Genomic DNA, 22903 nt, shown 5'->3' on the forward strand with positions numbered 1-22903 from the left:
CCTTTGCCCGCCCCCCAGCCAGTGATCGCCATCAGAAAGCCCGGCAGCAGGCCAGGGAACACCCCCGGCCTGGGGTGCCGTGATCGCCATGGCGATTGGAGGAAGAGAGAGCTGGGGTGCAGGACCCCCAGGGCCAGGGGACGGGTGCAGCCATGCCTGGGGCCCCCTGGTATGCGATCGCGAAGGGAGGGGCGGGGCCACAGGCATGGCGGCACCCAGGGCACCGGGTGCTGAGGTGCCTGTGGTCCCCTGATCTGAGATCAGGAAGTGAGGGGCGGGGTCCCAGGCACAGCTGCACCCGGGGGACCTGATCGCACCCCCAGCAGCGAGGCAGGGAGGGACCCAGAACACGCGGAAGCCATCCTGCCTAAACGAGGGGGACCGATCATGTCCCTGGCGATGAGGCAGGGAGGGACCCAGAACACGTGGAAGGTGTCCCCAGCGAAGAGGCAGGGAGGGACCCAGAACACATGGAAGGTGTCCCCAGCGAAGAGGCAGGGAGGGACCCAGAACACATGGAAGGCGTCCTGCCTGGCTGAGGGGGACCTGATCGCATCCCCAGCAGCGAGGCAGGGAGGGACCCAGAACACGCGGAAGCCGCCCTGCCTGGCAGTGGAGGACCGATCATGTCCCTGGTGATGAGGCAGGGAGGGACCCAGAACACGTGGAAGCCAGGTCTTTTTTTTTTTTTTTTTTAGATTGTGTAATTATTTATTACAAATAAACGGCGGTTTCACATCTGTCAAAAACGGGTCCTCTTTTTACATGTGTGTGCAGGTTCTGATGTACAAGAAAGGGTCATGTGCTTAGTTCGTCCATGCAAAGCTCACAGGTACATCACTAATTACTTTAAAAATAGAATGATCTCTTTTTGAACCAATCTGTTTAGATTCATGATTAGTAAAACAGTATGGCACTAATGAAATACAGTGATAGGAATTAGGAAGTGTGACACTGATGGTTCTGGGCATGTGAAGGGTGAGGGACAGAAGGGTATATATGGCCTTCCCTTCAGTTCTGCTGGAGAGATGAGCTCCGAGGGCCCAAGCTGCTCCATGCCCAGAGGAGGTGGGTGTGGTCAGTGGCTCTGTTTCAGAACTTCTTGCCAAGCAGAGACCTTACCCGACCCACAGGAACCTTTTTACTCCAGAAAACAGAAACAGCCAGTTCCCAATGTGCATGGGAAAACCAGTGTACCCTCCTGTGCACGGTGTCCTGATGGGGTGATGGGGGAGGTGGGCGACGGGAGCAGTGCAGAGTTGTTAGGCAGCTGGAGTGGGAGTGGAAAGGCCATGAAATGTCCACAGTCCTGGCTGTGCCCACGGCCTGGGCTGCTCCTCCAGGCCCTGGCTGAGGGATTAGGGCTGATTCTCTCGGGAAGGGAATATTCCATGGGTGGAAGATTTACAGGCTCAGGGTGGGCCGTGTGTTAGTTTGGGGCAAATCCCTCAGCATTCCTGCTGCCAAGCCCTCAAAGGAATGAGGCAGAGGCAACCCTCACCCCCAAGACCCCTTCACGGACATTTTAGCATCTACATGATTTTTAATCCCTTCAGGGAGACTTTCTATCCTGCAGTCCCATCGCACCCCACTGTTGCTGTTTGTCTGCCAGCTGGGTCGAGCATCAAGGGGGAGGGGGGTTTATACTTACTGAAAGACTACTGATCCTACCGGGAAACCAACCTGTTTACTGTACTGTTGTAAATATCATACCCTTTATATCCTGTATATTGGCTTCTTTTAAATAAAGTGAAATGTCTTAGAAAAAAAAAATAAAGGCAAGGCAGGGCGGGACCCAGAAGACCCATATGGGGAGTGCCACTCAGCCAGAAGCTGGCTCATGGCTGGCCAGCGCAGTGGTGGTGGCAGAAGCCTCTCCCACCTCTGTGGCAGCACTAAGAATGTCCAACTAATGGTTTAGACCTGATCCCTTGGGGGCCTAAGCCTTTAGTTGGACATCCCCCGAGGGCTCCCTGGCTGCCAGAAGGATGTCTGACTGCAAGGTTAGACCTGATCCCCCGGGGAGTGGGCCTAAGTCAACAAGTGGGCATCCCCCAAGGGGTCCTGGACTGTGACTGGGCACAGGCCAGGCTGAGGGGACCCCCCCCCCCACACCAGTGCACAAATTTTTGTGCACCGGGCCTCTAGTATATATATATATATTCCACGCCGCCCCCTGGTGGTCAGCGCATGTCATAGCAAGCAATCGAACTCCCCATCAGTCGAACTCCCAAGGGGACACTTTGCATATTAGACTTTCAAATATATATACTAGAGGCCCAGTGCCCGAAAATTCATGCACTGGGAGGAGGGGGTCCTCAGCCCAGCTGCCCCCTTTCACAGTCCAGGAGCCCTCAGGGGATGTCCTACTGATGGCTTAGGCCCGCTCCAGGCCTAAGCTTTAGTCTGGCCTCCCTCTGTGGGAGGCAACCAGGCTGATCAGGGGAAGGCGCCGCCTAAAACACCCCACTGCTGCTGCCAATGCCGGCCGCCGTCTTCCTTGGCACTCGCAGCAGGCACTGTGGCTTTGGCCAGAAGGACATCCGGTCGAATTAGCATATTACCCTTTTATTAGTATATATATATATATATATATATATATATATATATATATTAGTATATACACACACACACACACTCATATGTATTTTAAAAATCAAATCTGTTATTAAAAACTTCTCACAAAGTAAACTGCAGAACCAAAAGGTTTCGTTGGTGAATTCTTTTAAACATTTAAGGAAAAAGTATTATCAATTGTACATAAAATCATGTAAAGTGCAAAAAATAGGAAAAAATTTCTCAACTCATTTATGAAACTAGCATAACTCTGATGCCAGTATGTAAAAAGAACACTAAAAAAAGAAAAATTATAGAGCAATCTTGCTTATGAACATAAATGCAAAAAACCCACTCTGGCCAAGTGGCTCAGTTGGTTGGAGCACTGTCCCATACAACAAAAGGTTGCGAGTTCAACTCCTGGTCATGGCACATACCTAGACCAGTGGTCAGCAAACTCATTAGTCAACAGAGCCAAATATCAACAGTACAAAGATTGAAATTTCTTTTGAGAGCCAAATTTTTTAAACTTAAACTATATAGGTAGGTACATTGTTATTAATTTAATTAGGGTACTCCTAAGCTGGCTTTCGCTAAAAACGTCCTCAATCTGATTGAGGTACGTTCGCTGAGGTCAACCCCTTCCAACTCTCCCATCCACACTTGTCTTGTATACTTGTTTCGTCTATCTCCTTTCGTTCATCCTCTCTATATGTCCAAACCATCTCAACATACCTTTCTCAATCCTCGACACTACATCTTCTTTCACTCCACAACATTCCCTAAAATTAACTTAATAAACTTTACTTAAAGTTTTAAGTCTTAGTTAAACTATAGGTATGTTGAATAAAACCTGATATTGTACTTAATAACGATATTATTTATTGATAAAATTAAATTCCTTACAATTTACCTTACAATATCCATAAAATTAAATCATGACAATGACTGACAAACACTAATGTGAACAATGGCCTCGCATCTTCTTGGAAAGTTTGGGTAAGTCAGGTTTGTATGTTGTTGCCCGCACGTGGTATTTTGTGGAAGAGCCACACTCAAGGGGCATGTGGCTCGCGAGCCGCGGTTTGCCGACCACTGACTTAGACTGTGAGTTTGATCCCCAGTTGAGGCCCACATGGGAGACAACCTGTCTGTGTTTCTCTCTCATATCAATGTTTCTTTCTCTCTTTCTCTCTCCCTGTCTTTCTTCCTCTCTCTCTAAAATCAATAGAAACATATCCTTGAGTGAGGACTAAATACATAAAATTTAAAATTCTTTTTGAAAATTATGAATTTCTAAAAAAAAACAAAACACTAAATAAACTAGTGGGAAATCAATTCTAATGACATTTAAAAAGAAAATATAGTAAAACCTTGATATAATGGACTAATTAAGGGAATGTCCATTAAAGCCGAAAGTCCACTATATAATAAAGTAGGTTTTCCAAATGCGTATGTTAAAAAACTGACAAATTAGTTTACATGTTTTTACTTATGTAGACACGTTTGTGTAATCAAAATTATGTATGAAAAGTTTAATTTCACCGAAAAGTTTTCTATATGTATTACTGTAATTTTAAATTCATGCTGAATAGGTCTGGTAAATACATACATTCACCAATCACTGTGAGTAAACAAATGTACAAACTGGGTGTGGCTTAGCAAAAATCAGAACATCTGCACACCTTAAAACTGCTGCATTAAGTCATGCCACATGACAACAGAATCTATTATTCGCACCAATGTGGTGTGATCATGGGCTAATCATCTGCCGAACACTGCTTATGAACGGTGACTCATGGATTTAAATATGTAGAATATCATTGTAGATATGATATATTTATTTATGTCAGCAAAATTACTTCAGTGTTTTTTCCAACATATGACCTATTTGCTACAATTTTTAAAAAATAACAGTGAATTAATAACAAAAAATAACCTAATTTAATTATAAACAAATCTTGGTTAAAATCATTTTTAAATTAACAGGGTGTTAATTTTCACATATGACATAGGGACTAGAAATTTTGTCCATTAAATCTGAAGTCTTTTAAGTCGAGGTCCGCAAAATCAAAGGTTTACTGTACATCAAAACCAAGTGAATTCCTTTTGGGAATGAAAGGTGGTTTAATACTTGAAAATCATAAAATGTAATCTACCACACTAACAGAAAATATGTAACAGGAAAGTAACAATAATCTGATCATTTCAATAGATGTAGAGAAAGCATTTAATAATAATTAACATCAATTTGCAACAAAAATTCAGCAAATGAAATCAAAGGGAACTTCCTTAATCTGATGAAAGGTGTATATTAACCCTTACCTCTCCCCCCTCTCTCACACAAAGATAAACTTTAATGGTAACTATTAAAACTTTCCTGAAATTCATCCTCATTTCAATTCAACATTATGTTAGGGGGTCCTAACCAAAGCGGGGAAATGGAGACTTTGCAAATGGTATAATTGTATAGTACATATTCAGCAATTCCCAAAACATTCACAAGCAAATTATTAAACTAATAAGTGAATTTACCAAGGTCACTGGAAAAATGGGTCAAAATACAAAAATCAAATATATTTGCATATACAACAAAAACTTAAAAAACAAAATGTAGCCCTAACCGGTTTGGCTCAGTGGATAGAGCATCGGCCTGCGGACTCAAGGGTCCCAGGTTCGATTCCGGTCAAGGGCATGTACCTTGGTTGCGGGCACATACCCATTAGGGAGTGTGCAGGAGGCAGCTGATCGATGTTTCTCTCTCATCAATGTTTCTAACTCTCTATTCCTCTCCCTGCCTCTCTGTAAAAAAAATCAATAAAATATATATAAAAAAATGTAAAAGTATCATTTATAACAACAAACTCAAATAGCTAAAAATAAATCAGATATGTGTAAAACTGTACAGAAAAGTACAAAACATTAGTTAAAAGTATTTCTAAAATACCAAATAAATAGAACAAGTATTGGCATACACCATGAATTGGAAGACTCGCTATAGCAAGCATGTCAATTTTTCCCAATTTGGTCAATTAATTCAGTGTTATCCCATTCAAAATCCCTGCAGGTTTTTCTGCAGAAATTGACAATTTCATTCTAATATTTAAATAGATTTTAAAAAGGCAAGTTAAGCAAATCTTAGAAAAGAACAAAGATGGAAGACTTACACTACCAGATATCAATACTTATAAAGCTACAGTAATTAAAACAGTGTAAAGCTACAGTAATTAAAACTGACATAAGGATAAACAAAGAGACCAAAGAACTAAAAGGAAGTCAAGAAATATATAAACATTTATGACAAAAATAAGAGGGGGGGAAATATGAGTTTTTAAAAAAGAAAAAAATTAATCTTGACCTCTACCTCGCACCATGCACAGGAATAATTTCCAGATGGCTTTGAGGCTCTAAATATGAAGGTTAAAAAACAAATATTTTAAAAGAAAACACTGGAATATATCTTCATGACTTTAGCAAAAACAAAAATTTCACATAATTCAAAAAAGTGCTAACAATAAAGAAAAAATACTATATTGGACTGTATTAAAATTGTAAACTTCTATAATTTAAAAAGTAACCCTGATATACATACACATATGTGTATGTGTGTGACACCCACACAGGCATATCTCACTTTATTTTGCTTCACAGATATTGTATTTTTTACAAATTGAAGGCAAGACCCTCTACCAGCCAACAGATTAGAACTCACTTTATTGTGGTGGTCTGGAACCTAACCTGCAATATCTCTGAGGTATGACTGTATTTAATGGATTTATATCAAAATATATGAAAGATTTCTACAAAGCAGTAAAAAGAAAAACATACAACCCAACAGAAGGCACTTCACAAAAGAAGATCTCCTAATGGTAAATAAACATAAGTGAAATGTTCTATGAGTAGTTATCACAAAACACTAGACAAAAATCTCAGTGCAATACTACACCATGCCCCCACCAGGATAGCAAAAATGCAACAGACAGACAATGCCAGGGACTGACTAGGAAGTGGAGTTTCTGGAATGCTCATTTACTACCAGTGAGTGTAAACTGGTAAAAGCACCATGGAAACCACTTTGGTCTCTCTCTATATATGTATATTTAGATGATATATATAGTCTATAATCCAGAGTTTCCCCTCCTACATATTTTATCAAGAGAAATGCATAAATGTTCACCGAAAACCATGTAGCAAAATCTTCAAAGCAGTAGTAGCCCAAAACTGGAAACAACCTAAAGGCCCATAACAGCAGGATAAAATACTAAGTTGTAGTACATTCACACAAAGGAATCTATATATATATTAGAGAAATATGCTAATTAACCAGGACGCTGTAATGGGGTCGACAGAACAGGAGGGCCTGTGCAGCATCCGGGGCGGGGCAGCAGGGGCCTCTGCGCGCCTGCGCTGGGGGAGGGCCTGGTCAGCAGCAGCTGGCCATGGCTGCTTCAAGGGCCGGAGAGGGAGTGGGTGGCGCCAGCGCAATAGCGCGGGCTGGGCTCCTAGTGTTACATAACAAAAATTGAACAAACTACAAATAACTATATACATAATATTTATTCAAAAAAGGCAGACGTGAAATAGACATGTTTATAATTGCACTGATATGGAATTCAAGAATAGGCAAACTGCCCTGCCAGTGCGGCTCAGTGGTTGAGCATCCACCCATGAACAAAGAGGTTGCAGTTTCAATTCCCAGTCAGGGTACATGCCCAGGTTGTGAGCTCGATCCCCAGTAGGCAGCATGCAGGAGGCAGCCAATCGATGTTTCTCTCTCATCAATGTTTTTATCTCTCTATTCCACTCCCTTCCTCTCTTTCTAAAAATCAATAAAAACATATTTAAAAAATAAATATATAAATAGTGGTGGTGCCTCTGGGGGGTGGGGGGGGGGGTTTGAGAGAATGACTGAAAAGCACAGGAAACATGTAAATGATTGTTAAATAAGTATAAACAAATTTTCAAAATTCCCTGTGCTGTATGAAAAAGATTTGTGCATTTTACTGTATGTAAATTATATCTCAACAAAACACTGTAATTAAACAAAAAAATAACCTAGATTCTAGATAAGTGCTATGCAATTAAGTCATTCTACAAAGGATCCAAGACAAGATATGGAGCTTGCACCACAATGCATTTCCTTGCTATGAAAACAGTATTAACTGTACTAAATAGTGGGTTGAAATAAACTGTGTTAGTAGTGACACCATTTGACTTCCATTTCACTGAAAGCTCCTTACCTCCACCTGGACTGGAAGAGGCATTGTTGTAGAGAACAAGCCAACTGTGGTGGTGGTTGAAGGGGAGGGGGAGCGAATGGAAGGCCACAGAGATGACAGACATAGGGATCAGGAAAGGCATTTGGTGAGAAGCAATGGAGAGACCAAGAAAAATGAGAACACTTTAAAGTTAATGATATTCATTTAGACTATTTTAGGAAAAAAAAAGGAGAAAGAAAAAAACAGAGAAAGTGAGATGATTTAAATAAAAATAAGATGGTAGAATGAAGTCCCAGTATATTAATAAATGCAAACATAGAAAGACTAAACTCACAGGTTAAAAGAAAAAGACAGCCTGCATTTTTTAAAAAATAACCTATTTGCTATGTGTCAAAAAGTTTGACAATAAAAGGCTAGAAAATATATAAATAAAACTAGTGAAATATACTGTTATCCGGAAAAAAGAGACCTTAAGACAAAAAGCACAATGAGGAACTAAAGATGGTGAACCTTCTAAGAAATGTCAGGTTCTAAGTGGCTTATTGCTGCCATCTGCTGGACACAATGTTCATTTCTACTTCAATCAGCCACTTTAGAAAGTCCCAGTAATAAGAAAGCACATAAGGCCCTAAATCATACTCTTTTCTTAACCTCCTTTATCTAAAAGGATAGAGATAGACTTTCTGAATTAAATCTGTATCCTCTTTATGTTTGTGAAACTTAAGCCTTTGGTAACGATGCTTATTTTTTTACAAGTTACAGGTTTATCTCTATATATAAAGAGCCAGGGGCCATCACATCCGAAACAACCGAATGGACGACTGAACAGGCTGAGTGGGGCGACAAGGCCGGCACGGGGGTTAGTGAGGGACAACCAAACGACTGAGCAGCAGGCTGTGTGGGGCGACCAGGCTGGCAGAGGGGTTAGTGAGGAACAACCAAACAACTGAGCAGTACGCTGCAGTGAGGCGACCAGGCCGGAAGGGGGGTTAGTGAGGGATGACCAGGCCGGCAGGGGGGGCAGTTGGAGGCAACCAGGTTGGCGGGGGGGGGGCAGTTAGGGACAATCACGTCGGCAGGCAGAGGCAGTTAGGGGTGATCAGGCTGGCAGGGGGGCCAGTTAGGGGCAATCAGCCAGGCAGGCAGGTGAGCAGTTAGGAGCCAGAGGTCCTGGATTGTGAGAGAGATGTCCGACTGCCGGTTTAGGCCCGGCAGTCGGATATCCCCCAAGGGGTCCCGGATTGGAGAAGGTGCAGGCTGGGCTGAGGGGACCCCCTGCCCGTGCACGAATTTCATGCACCGGGTCTCTAGTCTATATAATAAAAACCCAGTGGTCGTAATGCTGTAACAACCAAAGACCGGTCACCAGGAGGCTGTGTGTGCAGCAAAGCATGCGCAGGTGGGCGAGGCATGGGCGGGTGGGCAGGGACTTGACTCTGGGTCCCGTGGCGCGCTGGGACTCGGGGGAGTCCTGTGATGCCAGCGGGACTCGGGGGTCCTGGGTCTCACGCAATTTCCCGCGGGTCTGGGTCTCGCGCAATTTTGCGTGCTGGGTCACTAGTATGAGTATAAAGAATTACATTGCCTGGCCCTGGACGACATGGTACAGTAGTTAGAGTATCGGCCTGCACATCACACATACCTGGATTGCAGGTTCGAACCCCAGGCCCAGCTGGGGTGTGTGCAGGAGACAACCAATCAATGTCTGTCTGTCTCTCTCTCTCTTTTTGACCACCCCTCTCTCTTACCACCCCCCTCCTTCCACTCTCTCTGAAAATCAATGGAAAAAAATATATACCCTCTAGTGAGGATTAACAACAAAATTACATTGCCTGAAATCTATTTGGAATTTAATATATGCACAAAGCCTACCAATTTCCTATACACCTACTGGAAAACCATATATTTACTAGTATATACTGAGTAAGTACAATGAGTCACTTTAAATATACCAACTACACTTTACTCATAGAGCATATCGTACACATTACGATATGCATATCGTACACATAAATTTGCATGTATGGATGCATAGCAGGTCTTCTAGTACTCATCCATATCTGCTTCATGCCTTTCAGACAACTGGAAATTTTCTTAGTACATAATATTAGTTTGGATCAATAGTTTTACGTGAAAGTTCTATGTGCCATCTGCAGGCCAAAGCAAGTAACTGCACATTTTAGACTCTTAGGCACTCTTCCTCTACCACAATGACAAGACAGAACCTCAAAAGGAGATGGTAAAGCCCCAAGGTTAAGACAGCTTACAACACTTAAGACAGCTACTCGAGAGTTGTTCATACCTACAACTGACTTTGTAAAAGTAAAAAATAATTTTTTATTGCATTAAGCCCTGACAGTTGGCTCATAATGTTACCTGAGCCTACGGCAGTGGTCCGCAAACTCATTAGTCAACAGAGCCAAATATCAACAGTACAACGATTGAAATTTCTTTTGAGAGCCAAATTTTTTAAACTTAAACTATATAGGTAGGTACATTGTTATTAACTTAATTAGGGTACTCCTAAGGCTTAGGATGAGCCACACTCAAGGGGCCAAAGAGCCGCATGTGGCTCACGAGCCGCAGTTTGCCGACCACGGGCTAGGGTTTCTCAAAAGAAGCACTACTGACATCTTGGATAGGATACGACTTTGCTGTGGGTGCTATTCTGTGCATTTGCAGTGGTCGCCAACTGGTGGTCTGCGGACCACTGATGGTCCATGAGGTCCGAAAGAATGGTGACCACTGCATTACAGAACATTAAGCAGCATGATCAGCTGCCTCCTGCACGACCCCCACTTTGTGAGAACCAAAAATGTCTCTTGACAATGCCCCCCCCAACTCTGAGAAGCATTAGCCTAGCTTGATGTCTCTATGTATGTATGTGTGTGTGTGTGTATATATATATACATATGTATATATATATATATACATACATAAAGAATTACATTGCCTGGCCCTGGACGACATGGTACAGTAGTTAGAGTATCGGCCTGCACATCACACATACCTGGGTTGCAGGTTCGAACCCCAGGCCCAGCTGGGGTGTGTGCAGGAGACACATATATACACATATATGTATATATGTATTACAAAGGTGTGAAAGTATATTTAATTCACATGTCACGTGACACAAATATATGCTTTACTGTGTATAAAGATCAGATGTTTTATAGGCCCTTAACATATATAAATTTCCATTCTCAAACTTGGAGAGTTAATTCAGTACCTTAAAAATAACCCAGTCAGTATCACAAGTCTCTCTACAGTAAGATAAACCGTTCCAAAAGTGTATAGAAACCATACGTACTATGCTGTTCATTTCAGAGGACTCATAGCTCCCAACTGGGTGGACATTTCCAATGGGCTCCAAGCCCTCTTCATCCCACATGTATGTTCCATCAGAGCTATCAGATGGAGAGAGTTCAAATGAAGAACCAGCTCTGTAATCTGTATCTGGTGAAATCAAGTTACTCCCAGAAGTATGTTTTGTACATTCACTCCTGTCTTCAATTGATTTTTTTTAAAAGAGAGAGAAAACAGTTATTAATTCACAAAAATATAATTATTTCTCAGGTTCCAATAATATCACTTATTTTTATCAATATTATAAAATAAAAATGTGATATATTATCGCAAAAAGCATGAATAAATGTAACATTTTCTAACTTCTAAACAATAAATAAATCCAGAGGTAAAATTTCAAAAATAACCTACTGAAATGTTTCCCAATATAAAGAAAATTCACTGAGCCATCTTTCACTTCTGCAACATTTCTAAAAATGTAAGTAAAGCCTAATATTCCTTTAATAGTTCCTCATATATTTACATTTAAGCACTGGCTAGGAAACTCCTTCCTCCATATATATCATTTAAGTTTGCAGTTGCCTCCTTATAAGGAAAAAAGTTGTTCAGGCAGTCACTCCTAACTAGAAGATTCTCAGGCAGTCAAGGGTTATGTACATCTCTAAGTATGGCCTAGTGCAATGATGACGAACCTATGACACGCATGTCAGAGGTGACACGCGAACTCATTTTTTTGGTTGATTTTTCTTTGTTAAATGGCATTTAAATATATAAAATAAATATCAAAAATATAAGTCTTTGTTTTACTATGGTTGCAAATATCAAAAAATTTCTATATGTGACACGGCACCAGAGTTAGGTTAGGGTTTTTCAAAATACTGACACGCCGAGCTCAAAAGGTTCGCCATCACTGGCCTAGTGCCTTGACCAGGCCACATGCCTTACCCCATCCCTTCAGTTTGTTTTATTTTCAGGCTATTTGAGGACACGGATAAATTTTCTGTGGCATTTAGTGCTAAGATAACCAAAAATAAGGAAATGTTTAACATGTGCCATCTCACTTTCCTCAATTAAAAAAATAAAAGTCCTCTGAAAGTATTAACTATAGCCCTGGCTGGTTTGGCTCAGTAGACAGAGCATCAGCCTGTGGACTGAAGGGTCCCGGGTTTGATTACGGTCAAGGGCACATGCCCAGGTTGTGGGCTCAATCCCCAGTGGGGGTCATGCAGGACGCAGCCAATCAATGATTCCTTCTCATCATTGATTTTTCTATCTCTCTCTCCCTCTCCCTTCCTCTCTGAAATCAATAAATACATATTTTTTAAAAATATTAACTATAAAAAGTTTGCTATAACAAGAAATCTAAGTCTTCCATTAAAAAAATTAAAATTTCCTAGGATAAGAAAATTCTTTAGATTAGACATAATTGCTCATTTACCTTTGGTATAACTTCACTCTTAACAAATAGCAATGATCTACTACCCCTAAGAAAAGATATGGTTTAAAATGGCATGCCACCTGTTGGGAGAAGTGGGGGGAGGGGGGCCTTTTGAAGTAGGTAGGAATAAGCCTGTGTAGGATAGCCAAGAAAGAAAAAGGTAAGAAACCTTAGGAGAAGAATGTTTTCATTGATGTTCTACATAAAGTGAAAAATAGGATGAGGAACAAAAGTCACAAGAAATGAAAATGTTGCCCCATTTCTACTTTATCTAGATCCATCCCTCCATGAAATTGATAGTTTCATGGAATTAATCAGAAGATAACCCTAAATATAACTTCAGTTATATAATCTAGGAGAAAGCAAATAAACTTAAGGATATTAATATTTACCAGAGACACTTATATCTATCCACTCATCAGTTTTACTGAAGCATTTTTCATTTTCCTTGGGGGAATCAAATATATCCTTTGTTGGTATATTCTCATGCTTTTCTTCTTTGAGAGAAATTTCCTCTGGAGTTACTCTAGTTCTGTTGGAGTCTTCTATGTCTATAAAATCATCACTAAAGTCTTCACTTAAATCATTCTTATCAGAAGATGACAAAGAAGATAAGGAAATGTCATCCACATCATCACTCAGGTATCTAATTTTAGCATCATGCTTCATGGTCTGGCCATTTTCTGTTCTATCACTATTATTTTCAATTAGTCCTTGGTCCTTGTTGGTAGCTCTGTCCTTAGCCAAAAGTCCAGTATCTTCCCCTACACATGTGCCAGCAGGTGCATTTTTATTACCATCAACTGTGATAGTCCCAGAAAATGGAGATCGGCTAGATTTCAGTAGAGAGGGATGAACCATCCTATAACCCAAAGTGGAAGTTACACCTGGGCCATTTGATAAAGCCAACTTCTTTCCACCAGCAGCATAAGGCCTATTAAATCCATACCCTAAATGTTCATGCCCATTGAGTACGTCAGACTGCTGGGAATTTCTTGTTAGCATACTTGCCCTCAGAGGCATTCTAATGGGTAGATGTTGGTTCTGATAAGGCTTAAGATCTGCAGCTCTACTGAAGGAATGCGATCTGGTTATAGATGAAGGTGGAAAGAATGAATTCTGAATGGAATGTGAAAAACTCTGTGACCTTACCATTTTTTCACAAGTAAGAGATTTCATATTATCTAGGGAGTGTGCTAAGCTTTCTCCAGAACTGCTTCTGGTAGCACAGGAGTTTGCTCTAGGCCTCTGTATGCTACCAGCTGATCGATTCACATAGAACCCACTCAACTGCGATGTTGGAGCACTGACTAGAGAATATGAAGTCCTTCCTAATATCGTGCCTTTGGTGAATTTACCCAAACCGGATGGTCCAGACAAAGACTTTTGTTTTAATTCCTCTGTAGATGACACAAACATAGTGGACGGCTTCGCTAAGTTTGATGTAAAAGAAACACTCTTCAAATCTCCCTTTATCCCATTTTTAGCAAACATTCCTTGAGCAGGTGCATGTTTTTCAGGATCAATTACTTTATCATGTGAACTTTGAGTATCATTAGGTTCCTCAGCACTTGGTGCACCAAGTTGGTACTTAGCTGTTGTTCTCCAATTAAATGAATGGGATGATGGACAATCAGAGCCATTATTTTTTATGTAACTTTTGATGCTGCTAGTTTTGGAAGTTCCCAATAAATTAACAGGTGTCCCACTTGGCATTGGCTGCAGTGTACTTCTTACAGATTTTGTTCCATACTTTGGCAACTTGGAACCCAAATATGTCTTGATTTGTGTTTTTTCTTCCATGAGCTATAAGGTACATTTGTTCTTAAAATTTGACAGAATCTGAGGAGAGAATAAAAATAGATTAAACATTCCTAAATAAGGATAATTACATTGATTGTTACATAATGTGAATGCATATTCTTATATAGTTAAATGCAGCAAAGCCCAAAAGCTACTCATGATTCTTACAAGACTCTTAATAAATACTGAATGCAATAATTAAATTAATAACTTTATGATAGGAGAAAATGAACACTTTTATAAACCAAGGCTATGGATGATAGCAAAATCAATAATAAAATTAGACTACCAAAGACTAAAGAGCAACAAAAAAACATACTTCTATAGCATATATTTTAATTTTTACCCAAATTACTTTTTTCACTTTGGGTAATATTTCCTTTAAAAATACTAACGTGATTTTTTTTTTATAAGCATACATGATACATTATAGAAACTATAATACATTTTTTAAACTTTTATTATTCAAGTCATTGGAAGAATGTAGGAAAAGAATACAACAGCACCAAAAGTCTGATAGCATTAAAGGCTGAGATATCAGCTGTCATTTCTTAAAATATATTTTATTGATTTTTTACAGAGAGGAAGGGAGAGGGATAGAGAGTTAGAAACATCGATGAGAGAGAAACATCAATCAGCTGCCTCCTGCACACCCCCTACTGGGGATGTGCCCACAATCAAGGTACATGTCCTTGACCAGATTGAACCTGGGACCCTTCAGTCCGCAGGCCAATGCTCTACCCACTGAGTGAAAACCGGTTAGGGCTCAGCTGTCATTTTAAGCAACAATCTCAAAATAATTTTTATCCAGTAATATAAATAGACACTCTGTTTAGTGCCAGTGTAAGAAGTATAATGATTTAATAGAGTTGATTAGTCCATTAATCTGAACCTTTCCAATTTATTTTAAAGGTAATACAAAACAATAAACACAAAAAAGGTTAAATGCACACACAAAAACATAAAACTAGAAACAACAGTTTCTTCTATTTGAGTAACTGCTTAATAAATTATGTGCCATATGATGAGGTTATAAAGATGAGATAGAAATATTAAAATTTTTACCCTAACATTAACAGAAATATAATATGGTCATTATATTTTCATTGCAGTTATATGCAAATTTTATAAAAGCACACACAAGAGAAAATGCAAATGAAAGAAATATGCATGCTTTAAGGTCACTGATATTTTAAGCTTAGTATCTTATATTGTCTTTAATTTGTTAATTTTATTTAATTAAAAATTTGGTTCCAAGTCATCCCTGACCTTTAGAATTATCAAATTTCTAAAGTGCATATGTGTTATTAATTATGTCAAAAATAATACTTAGGAAATCACACAGACTTTCAAGTAAAGATGGTAGGCTGAAGCAGAATTATCAAATTTCCTGTCCCCAATAACTAATAAAATGGAAAAATATACATACATATGTGAATGTGTGTGCATTATTTTTTTAGCCAAAATCCAGCTGCCCTGGCCAGTGTGGCTCAGTTGGTTGGAGCATCATTGTGTGCACTGAAGGGTCATGGTTCAATTCCTGGTCAGGGCACATACTCCAGGTTGCGGGTTAAATCCCCAACCAATCGATGTTTCTCTATCACATCGATGTTTTTCTCTCTTCCTTCCTCTCTCTCTAAAATCAATGGAAACATGTCCTCTGGTGAGGATTTAAAAACAAACAAACAAAAAACCACCAGCTGTCAACAAGAAACTTTAAACTAAGAACCTCCACAGCTGTGGGGGGAAGGGAGGGTTGCTGGGAGGTAGAGGGATTGAGCAAAAAAAAAAAGGAAAAAAAGAAAAAGAATTCATGGATAGGGACAACAGTATAGTGATTGCAGGGGGAGAGGAATGGGTGGAGGAGGGTACAGAGGAGATCAACGGTGATGGAGAAAATTAATCAAAAAAAAAAGAAAGTAGTGGCCAGAAAGATTCTGTACAGTATGCAGTATGGTCTGGCTCCTATCCTTGCCTGATTACACTGCCTGGAAGCAGTAATGAGAAAAATGGGTGAGGGAGTAAAACTTGAAAGTTTTAATGACTATCTTCCAGTTTGGATAGAAATATCCAATTTTGCATGCCCCAGAAAAGTCCAGGAAAAAAGCCTCAGCTGAGGCCTACTGGGCACCAGAACCTGTTTAATTCTAAGTTGAGGGAAGGGTCTGAAGCCCCTGAAAATATACTACATCTCAGGAGGATGGAGAAAGGCCAGTACAAGACACAACAAGTTCTAAGACACAGGAAGGAGAGCCTGAGGCACCAGCAGAGCTATTCCCCCAATACCTTATACTAAACAGAAAACAGAGAACCACACAATGCTTCAAAGTATATTCAGGGGGTACAGTGAAAGGAGGAAACAAAGTCACAGCTAAGGTGGGAAAGGCATGGAGGAATGAACCCATAGCATACACAATCTTGTCCTCCTTATCTAAGCCTTTACCAGCAAGAGAAGAAGGAATGGCCATTCAACTGTACAAACAAGGGGTGAAAGGAAGGGGAGAAACAAATGACAATAGCAAGAGAAACAAAGAAAGAGCCCAATCTGAAAGAAAACATAAAAAGGAAAGTAAGGAAATCCCCAGTGCGTTCTGTGGACGAAAGGGGCCACATGCTAACCTGACAAGCTCAGGGGAGGCCTGCATGGCGGGCTTGCAAACTCAGAGACCTAAAGTAACCACAAAGGATGGTCTGAAATTAAACTTTAACTAAAAGCAGTTACGGTGGGTAGTCACTCCTAGGCCGATATCTTCCCTGACATGATCAACCTTTACCTTAACTGAGCCTATGTGTCTTTTTGCATCTAAGATAACATATCCTTGAAATGTCTGGGTAACTTGTAACTCCCCTTTTTCCAGACCCCTTGAGGCACAAATGTGTCTGGGCACCAGGACAGATATCACTAATTCCTTCATTGTTATTGCTATCATGTTAATTGTTGACTGTTAACTATCCTGTGCTCACCTAAGTAATGTGTCTGTCATTTTACTTTCTATCCAATCCCAGAGGCACCCCCCACCCCCACTGCCGCTTCGCTTTCTCCCACCTCCCTAATCTATTGCCAATGGACTTCAAGTAACCCACTCCTCCTTTGACGTAAGGTATAAAACAAGGTGAAAAAAACCACCATTCTCTGGAGCAGCGGTCGCCAACCTTTCAGACCTCACGGACCACCAGTGGTTCGCGGACCACCCGTTGGCAACCACTGCTCTGGAGCATTATCCCCAATCCATTGAATTTCTGCTTCCTGGAAATTGTCGACAGTGTAGCTCAAATAAACTCACAAAAATTCTTTACAGGTTTGAATGTTTTTACATTAACAGTTCTTTGTAACAGAGAACAACCTACTAAGAATATACATTTAATAAAACAAAACCTCAATGACTGAAGATGGCTGCAGAGAAACTGGAGGCTGCATGCGCTTGCTCCCAGCCAGGGACTGGATTTACAGCTAAAATATTGCACAATCAACTTGAAAAACCAAGAGAAGTGTAGCTGACTGGACATATATCTAAGGAGCACTGAAGAAACAGTGTATAGAATAGCAAGAGGAGGGGAGTCGTGGAAAGGGGGAGCCCCCTGGAGCAAGTGCTCCAGCTGAGAGGCCCAGTGATGTTGCCTGCAAAGCTCCCCCCCGCTTGGGAGTGTGGGGTCTCAACCCCATGCAGGGATCCCAAACCCAGAGCAGCAGAGACTGGAATAAGAGCCCATGTAACATGTTACATGGGCAGAGGGAACCAGGGAAACTCTGTCTGCCTGGGAGACTGGGACCCACCCTCCCAGTGAAGGAACAGCCCAGCCGAGAAGTTCACTCTGGGGTCTGACTACTGGAAAGGCTGCACTGCAATGTTTGGGTCCATTGAGGGGCCTGTGGGCTGCACCCAGCAATGATCTTGAAGGACCCTCTACTTTCTTGAAAGGCATGTGCAGAGCCCCAGATAGGGACTAAACTGTTTGGTTTGGGGAAACAGGAAAGGATTCTCCCACCTCAGGTGCGGGGTTGGAACCTCTTCCCCTACTTGTGGAACCTCCCAGACTGCTCAGTCCTGTGGGGTTTTAGCAGCACAGAGGAGCAGGCCAGGTTGGGGATGTGGGGGGCTGCACTGAGGAGAGTTGAGAGGACTAGTGGAGCTGGGAATGTCAGCCCCCGTTTTGCTGAGATCAGCAGCTTGGAGAGATCTGAGTCCTGCACGGGGCTGTTTTCTAACCCCTCCTGCTTGGACCTGTGGCATGCGGGCACTGGTTCCATGCAGAGCTTGGATTTTTGAACTGTATCCCCTGAGAAGACTTCTATCAGGGAGATGGATAAGCAAGTGTTGGTTGGGCTTTGTAACTGGCTGATCCGAATTCCCTGTGAGTTCAGTCAGGCAGCCTTGGGAAGGCGAGATAGAACCTGTCTTCCTGTCCTGCAGGATGCAAACACCACTCCCAAAAGAAGACTGGTTTGCTTTGTGAAGTTCCAGATACCCTCACTGGGTACCCTCACCGGTCGCAGTTCTGTGGGGGAAAGGGAGCAGCTCAGAACGGGCCATTCCAAGTATGAGACCTCAGAGGCTACTGTCTGGGACCAGGAGGAAGTGCTTATTCCTCCTTCAGGCTGGGCTGGCAACATCCTCACCCAGAGACTCTTTTCCTCAATCCCCCTGAGCCCAGGGCAGCTGGAACTGCTCCTGCAGAGAAGAGTGCAGGCTGGACTCAGCCTGAGCCTGCAGCAGGACACCTTAGGGGGAACTCAAGTTGGAGTCTCTGGTAGAGGAGTTTGGCTTTGAAGCAGAGACTAATTTCCCCTCATGGAGTGCCTGACTGTAATCTCTAAGCAGGGGGGCAGGGCACTAGCCAGAGCTAGGCTAGCCTGGGTCCACCCTAAAGACTTTGTTCTAAAGGCACTGGAGGAAGACCAGGCAACTTCAGGGGGAAGAAGTAGCTGACAGGTGGAGGCAGAGCTCAAGGAGCCTCAGAACCACCACAGACCTGCCCCCAGATCTAAGCTAAAAGAAACCAATCCATTTACACAGACTGATCCCTCCCATGAACACACAGGTCTAGCAGAGGCAGACACAAACAGTGAACAGAGTGGTGACTACACACAGGCAGCCCAAGACCAGTTACATACAACATCTGACAGCAACCTGCATCTGAAACCCACCCAAAAGAACCTAAAGGACTCATAACCATCACAACGAATGTTGGGCCTCAGACCACACCAGAAATCGAACCAACTAAACAAACAAATGACACGCCCAAAGGTGGCCCAGTAGGCCCCTGATCTGCTGGGAACAAGCCTGCCTTGGGAGGAAGCCCCAGGATACCATCACATACATAGTAATAAAGGTTTACCTCTAAAGACACCCAGCCTGAAGGGTTAATGATTGTGCCTCAGCCCATCAAGACACCTCAAGATGGCACCTGCACAGCAGTTTACACACCATAGTCTGGGTTGAGCCTCATAGTAACCCAGCCTGAGGGTCAATCTCAACCAGGAAAGGGCCATCAGCAATCAAGACCCAATTACAACAGGAAGGTCCAAACAAACCACACAAGAATCACTCCTAGAGCACCCAGGTGAGGAGATCAAGGAGACTGCACTTCTGGAACACCTACAAGTCACCCCACCAAGACTGGGAGCAGAGAGTTACTATCTGAAACATAGACATAAACACAAAGAGACAGTAAAATGGGGAGACAAAAAAATAAGCCCCTAATGAAAGAATAGGAGGAAAATCCAGAAAAAGAGCTAAATGAAATGGAGGCATGCAATTTATCAGACAGAGAATTCAGAATAATGTGAGAACAACAGCATGAAGGATATAGAAACCATGAAAAAATAATCAGTCAAAAATGAAGAATGCCATATCGAAATACAGAATACACTGGAAGGAATTCCCAGTCAATGGGACAAAACAGAGGGTAGGATCAGTGAACTACAAGACAAAATAGAAAAAATAAATCACTCAAACAGAACAGAAAAAAAGACAAAATAATTAAAAAGCAGAAGGATAGTTTAAGGGAACGTTAGGACAATATGAAACTTAACATCCGCATCATAGGAGAAGAAAATGAACAAGGGATAGAGAACCTGTTTGAAGAAATAATGACAGAAATAATGACCTAGCCTGGTTAAGGAAAATGTGACAAAAGTTCAGAAAGCACAAAGTCCCAAACAAAATAAACACAAAGAGACCCACACCAAGACACATCATAATTAAAATGGCCAAGGTTAAACACACAGAGAAAATCTTAAAGGCAACAAGACAGAAACAGTCAGTCACCTACAAAGGAGTGCCCATAAGGCTATCAGCAGATCTCTCAACAGAAGCAAGTCAGAAATTGGCACGAATATTCAAAGTAATGGAAAGCAAGAACCTGCAATCAAGAATGCTCTATCAAGCAAAGCTATCATTTAAAATCTAAGGCAAAAGAAAAGAGCTTACTAGATAAAAGAAGACTAAAGGCATTCATTACCACCAAAATAGCATTACAAGAAATGCTAAAGGGAAGAAGAAAGAGAGAGAGCATAAAAAATGGCATTAAATAGCTTCCTATAAATAATAACCTTAACTGTAAATAGATTAAATGACCCAATCAAAAGACATCAAGTAGCTGAAGAATACAAAAACATGACCCAACTATTTATGTCTATAAGAGATCCACTCAGAACAAAAGACTCACACAGGATGAAAGTGAAGGGATGAGAAAAAATAATTTCCATGCAAATGGAAACAAAAAGAAAAGCTGGGTAGCAATACTCATATCTGAAAAAATAGACTTCAAATGAAGGCCATCACAAGAGACAATAAAGTTCACTACATAACACCAAAGGGATTGATCCAACAAGATGCTATATCCCTGAAAACATATATGCACCCAATATAAGCGCACCTAAATATCCTATATAATAAAAGGGTAATATGCAAATTGACCATAACAGCGGAACTACAGGGAACGACTAGTTGCTATAACACGCACTGACCATCATGGGGCAGACGCTCAACGCAGGAGCTGTCCCCTGGTAGTCAGTGCACTCCCACAGGGGGAGCTCCACTCAGCCACAAGCCAGGCTGACAGCTGCAAGCACAGCAGCTGTGGAAGGAACCTCTCCCGCCTCCTCAGCAGTGCTAAGGATGTCCAATTGTGGCTTAAGCTGTTAGTCGGACATCCCCCTAGGGCTCCCGGGCTGCCAGAGGGATGTCAGACTGCCAGCTTAGGCCCGCTCCCTGGGGGAGCGGGCCTAAGCCAGCAGGGGGACATCCCCCGAGGGGTCCTGGACTGCAAGAGGATGCAGGCCTTAAAAGTACATATGTCGCCGAACCGGTTTGGCTCAGTGGATGGAGCGTCGGCCTGCGGACTGAAGGGTCCCGGGTTCGATTCCGGTCAAGGGCATGTGCCTGGGTTGCGGGCACATCCCCAGTAGGGGGTGTGCAGGAGGCAGCTGATCGATGCTTCTCTCTCATCAATGTTTCTAACTCTCTAACCCTCTCCCTTCCTCTCTGTGGAAAACCAATAAAATATGTTTAAAAAAAAAAAAAAAAAAAAAAAAAAAGTACATATGTCATCATTCCATTTATAGGAAGATAAAACTTCCACTTCTGCTTTGGATGTAGACAGCTGCAATGAAATATTCAAAGTGATGAATAGCAAAGACCTACAACCAAGATTACTCTACCCAGCAAAGCTATCATTTAGAATTGAAGGTCAGATAAAGAGCTTCCCAGACAAGAAAAAACTAAAGAAGTTCATCACCAACCAAACCAGTATTACATGAAATGTTGAAGCGTCTTTTTTAAGAAAAAAAAAAAGATTAAAAATATGAACAATAAAATGGCAATAAATACATATCTATCAACAATTGAATCTAAGGGGAGCTATGGGGGGCGGGGGGAAGAGGAACAACTGTAATAATCTGAACAATAAAGATTTAATTTAAAAAAAAACAAAAAAGCAATTGAATCTAAAAATCAAAATAAATGAACAGAATGACGAATCTGAGAAGGAAGGGTGGGTGGGGAGAAGAGATTAACCAAAGAACTTATATTCATATATGCATAACCCATGGACACAGACAATAGGTTAGTGAAGGCCTGGGGTGGGGTGGGAACTGGGTGGAAGGGAGTATTTGAGGGGGGAGGGCAACATCTGTAATACTCTCAATAATAAATATTTTTAAAAAAATCTTCACACTAGTTAACAGCATTTAATCAATATCCAGAGTACTAATACTGTTTCTAAGATGCAGGGGAAAAGCTAAAAAGAAGGTTAAAAATAAAGAAAATGGTGGGGCCCTGGCCAGTTTGGCTCAGTGGATAGAGCATCGGCCTGCAGACTGAAGGGTCCCTGGTTCAATTCTGCCGGGAGCCGGTCCATCCTTGCTGCTTGACACAGTCGCTGCAGGGAAGAAACATCTGCACGTGTTTCAAGAGACCTGGTGTATATAGCATACTGTTCTTAATATGTTTGCTCCCCTCAGCGCTATGTGTTTTAACCAAGGTCACCTCTCCGAGAAAGGTTGTTTCCCCAGGTAGGGATTTTTCCCTGAAGTTAGGGAGGGAATAAAATCCCTTAACTAAGTGTCAGGCGGGTAGTT

General features: G+C 41.7%; 1 protein-coding gene across 24 annotated transcripts in view; it reads right to left on the minus strand.

Annotated features, from left to right (window-relative positions):
• Positions 1 to 22903, minus strand: part of CCSER2 (coiled-coil serine rich protein 2) — a 190774-nt gene that overhangs the window by 157183 nt on the left and 10688 nt on the right. For 23 of the 24 annotated variants that reach the window (XR_002831999.1, XR_002831998.1, XR_002831996.1 and 20 more), the window contains exons 2-3: positions 12912 to 14361; positions 11086 to 11282 (exon numbers count right to left, since the gene is read on the minus strand). Coding sequence is in view for 18 of the 24 variants with exons in the window: in XM_023763732.1 (XP_023619500.1) it covers positions 11086 to 11282; positions 12912 to 14322 (1608 nt within the window). In the remaining 6 variants the exon portion in view is untranslated. Of the gene's footprint in view, positions 1 to 11085; positions 11283 to 12911; positions 14362 to 22903 lie in introns of those variants that run through there. The other variant, XM_023763747.1, reaches the window with a different exon arrangement.

This window comes from Myotis lucifugus, unplaced genomic scaffold (genome assembly GCF_000147115.1).
Source record: "Myotis lucifugus unplaced genomic scaffold, Myoluc2.0 scaffold_299, whole genome shotgun sequence".
NCBI lineage: Eukaryota > Metazoa > Chordata > Mammalia > Chiroptera > Vespertilionidae > Myotis > Myotis lucifugus.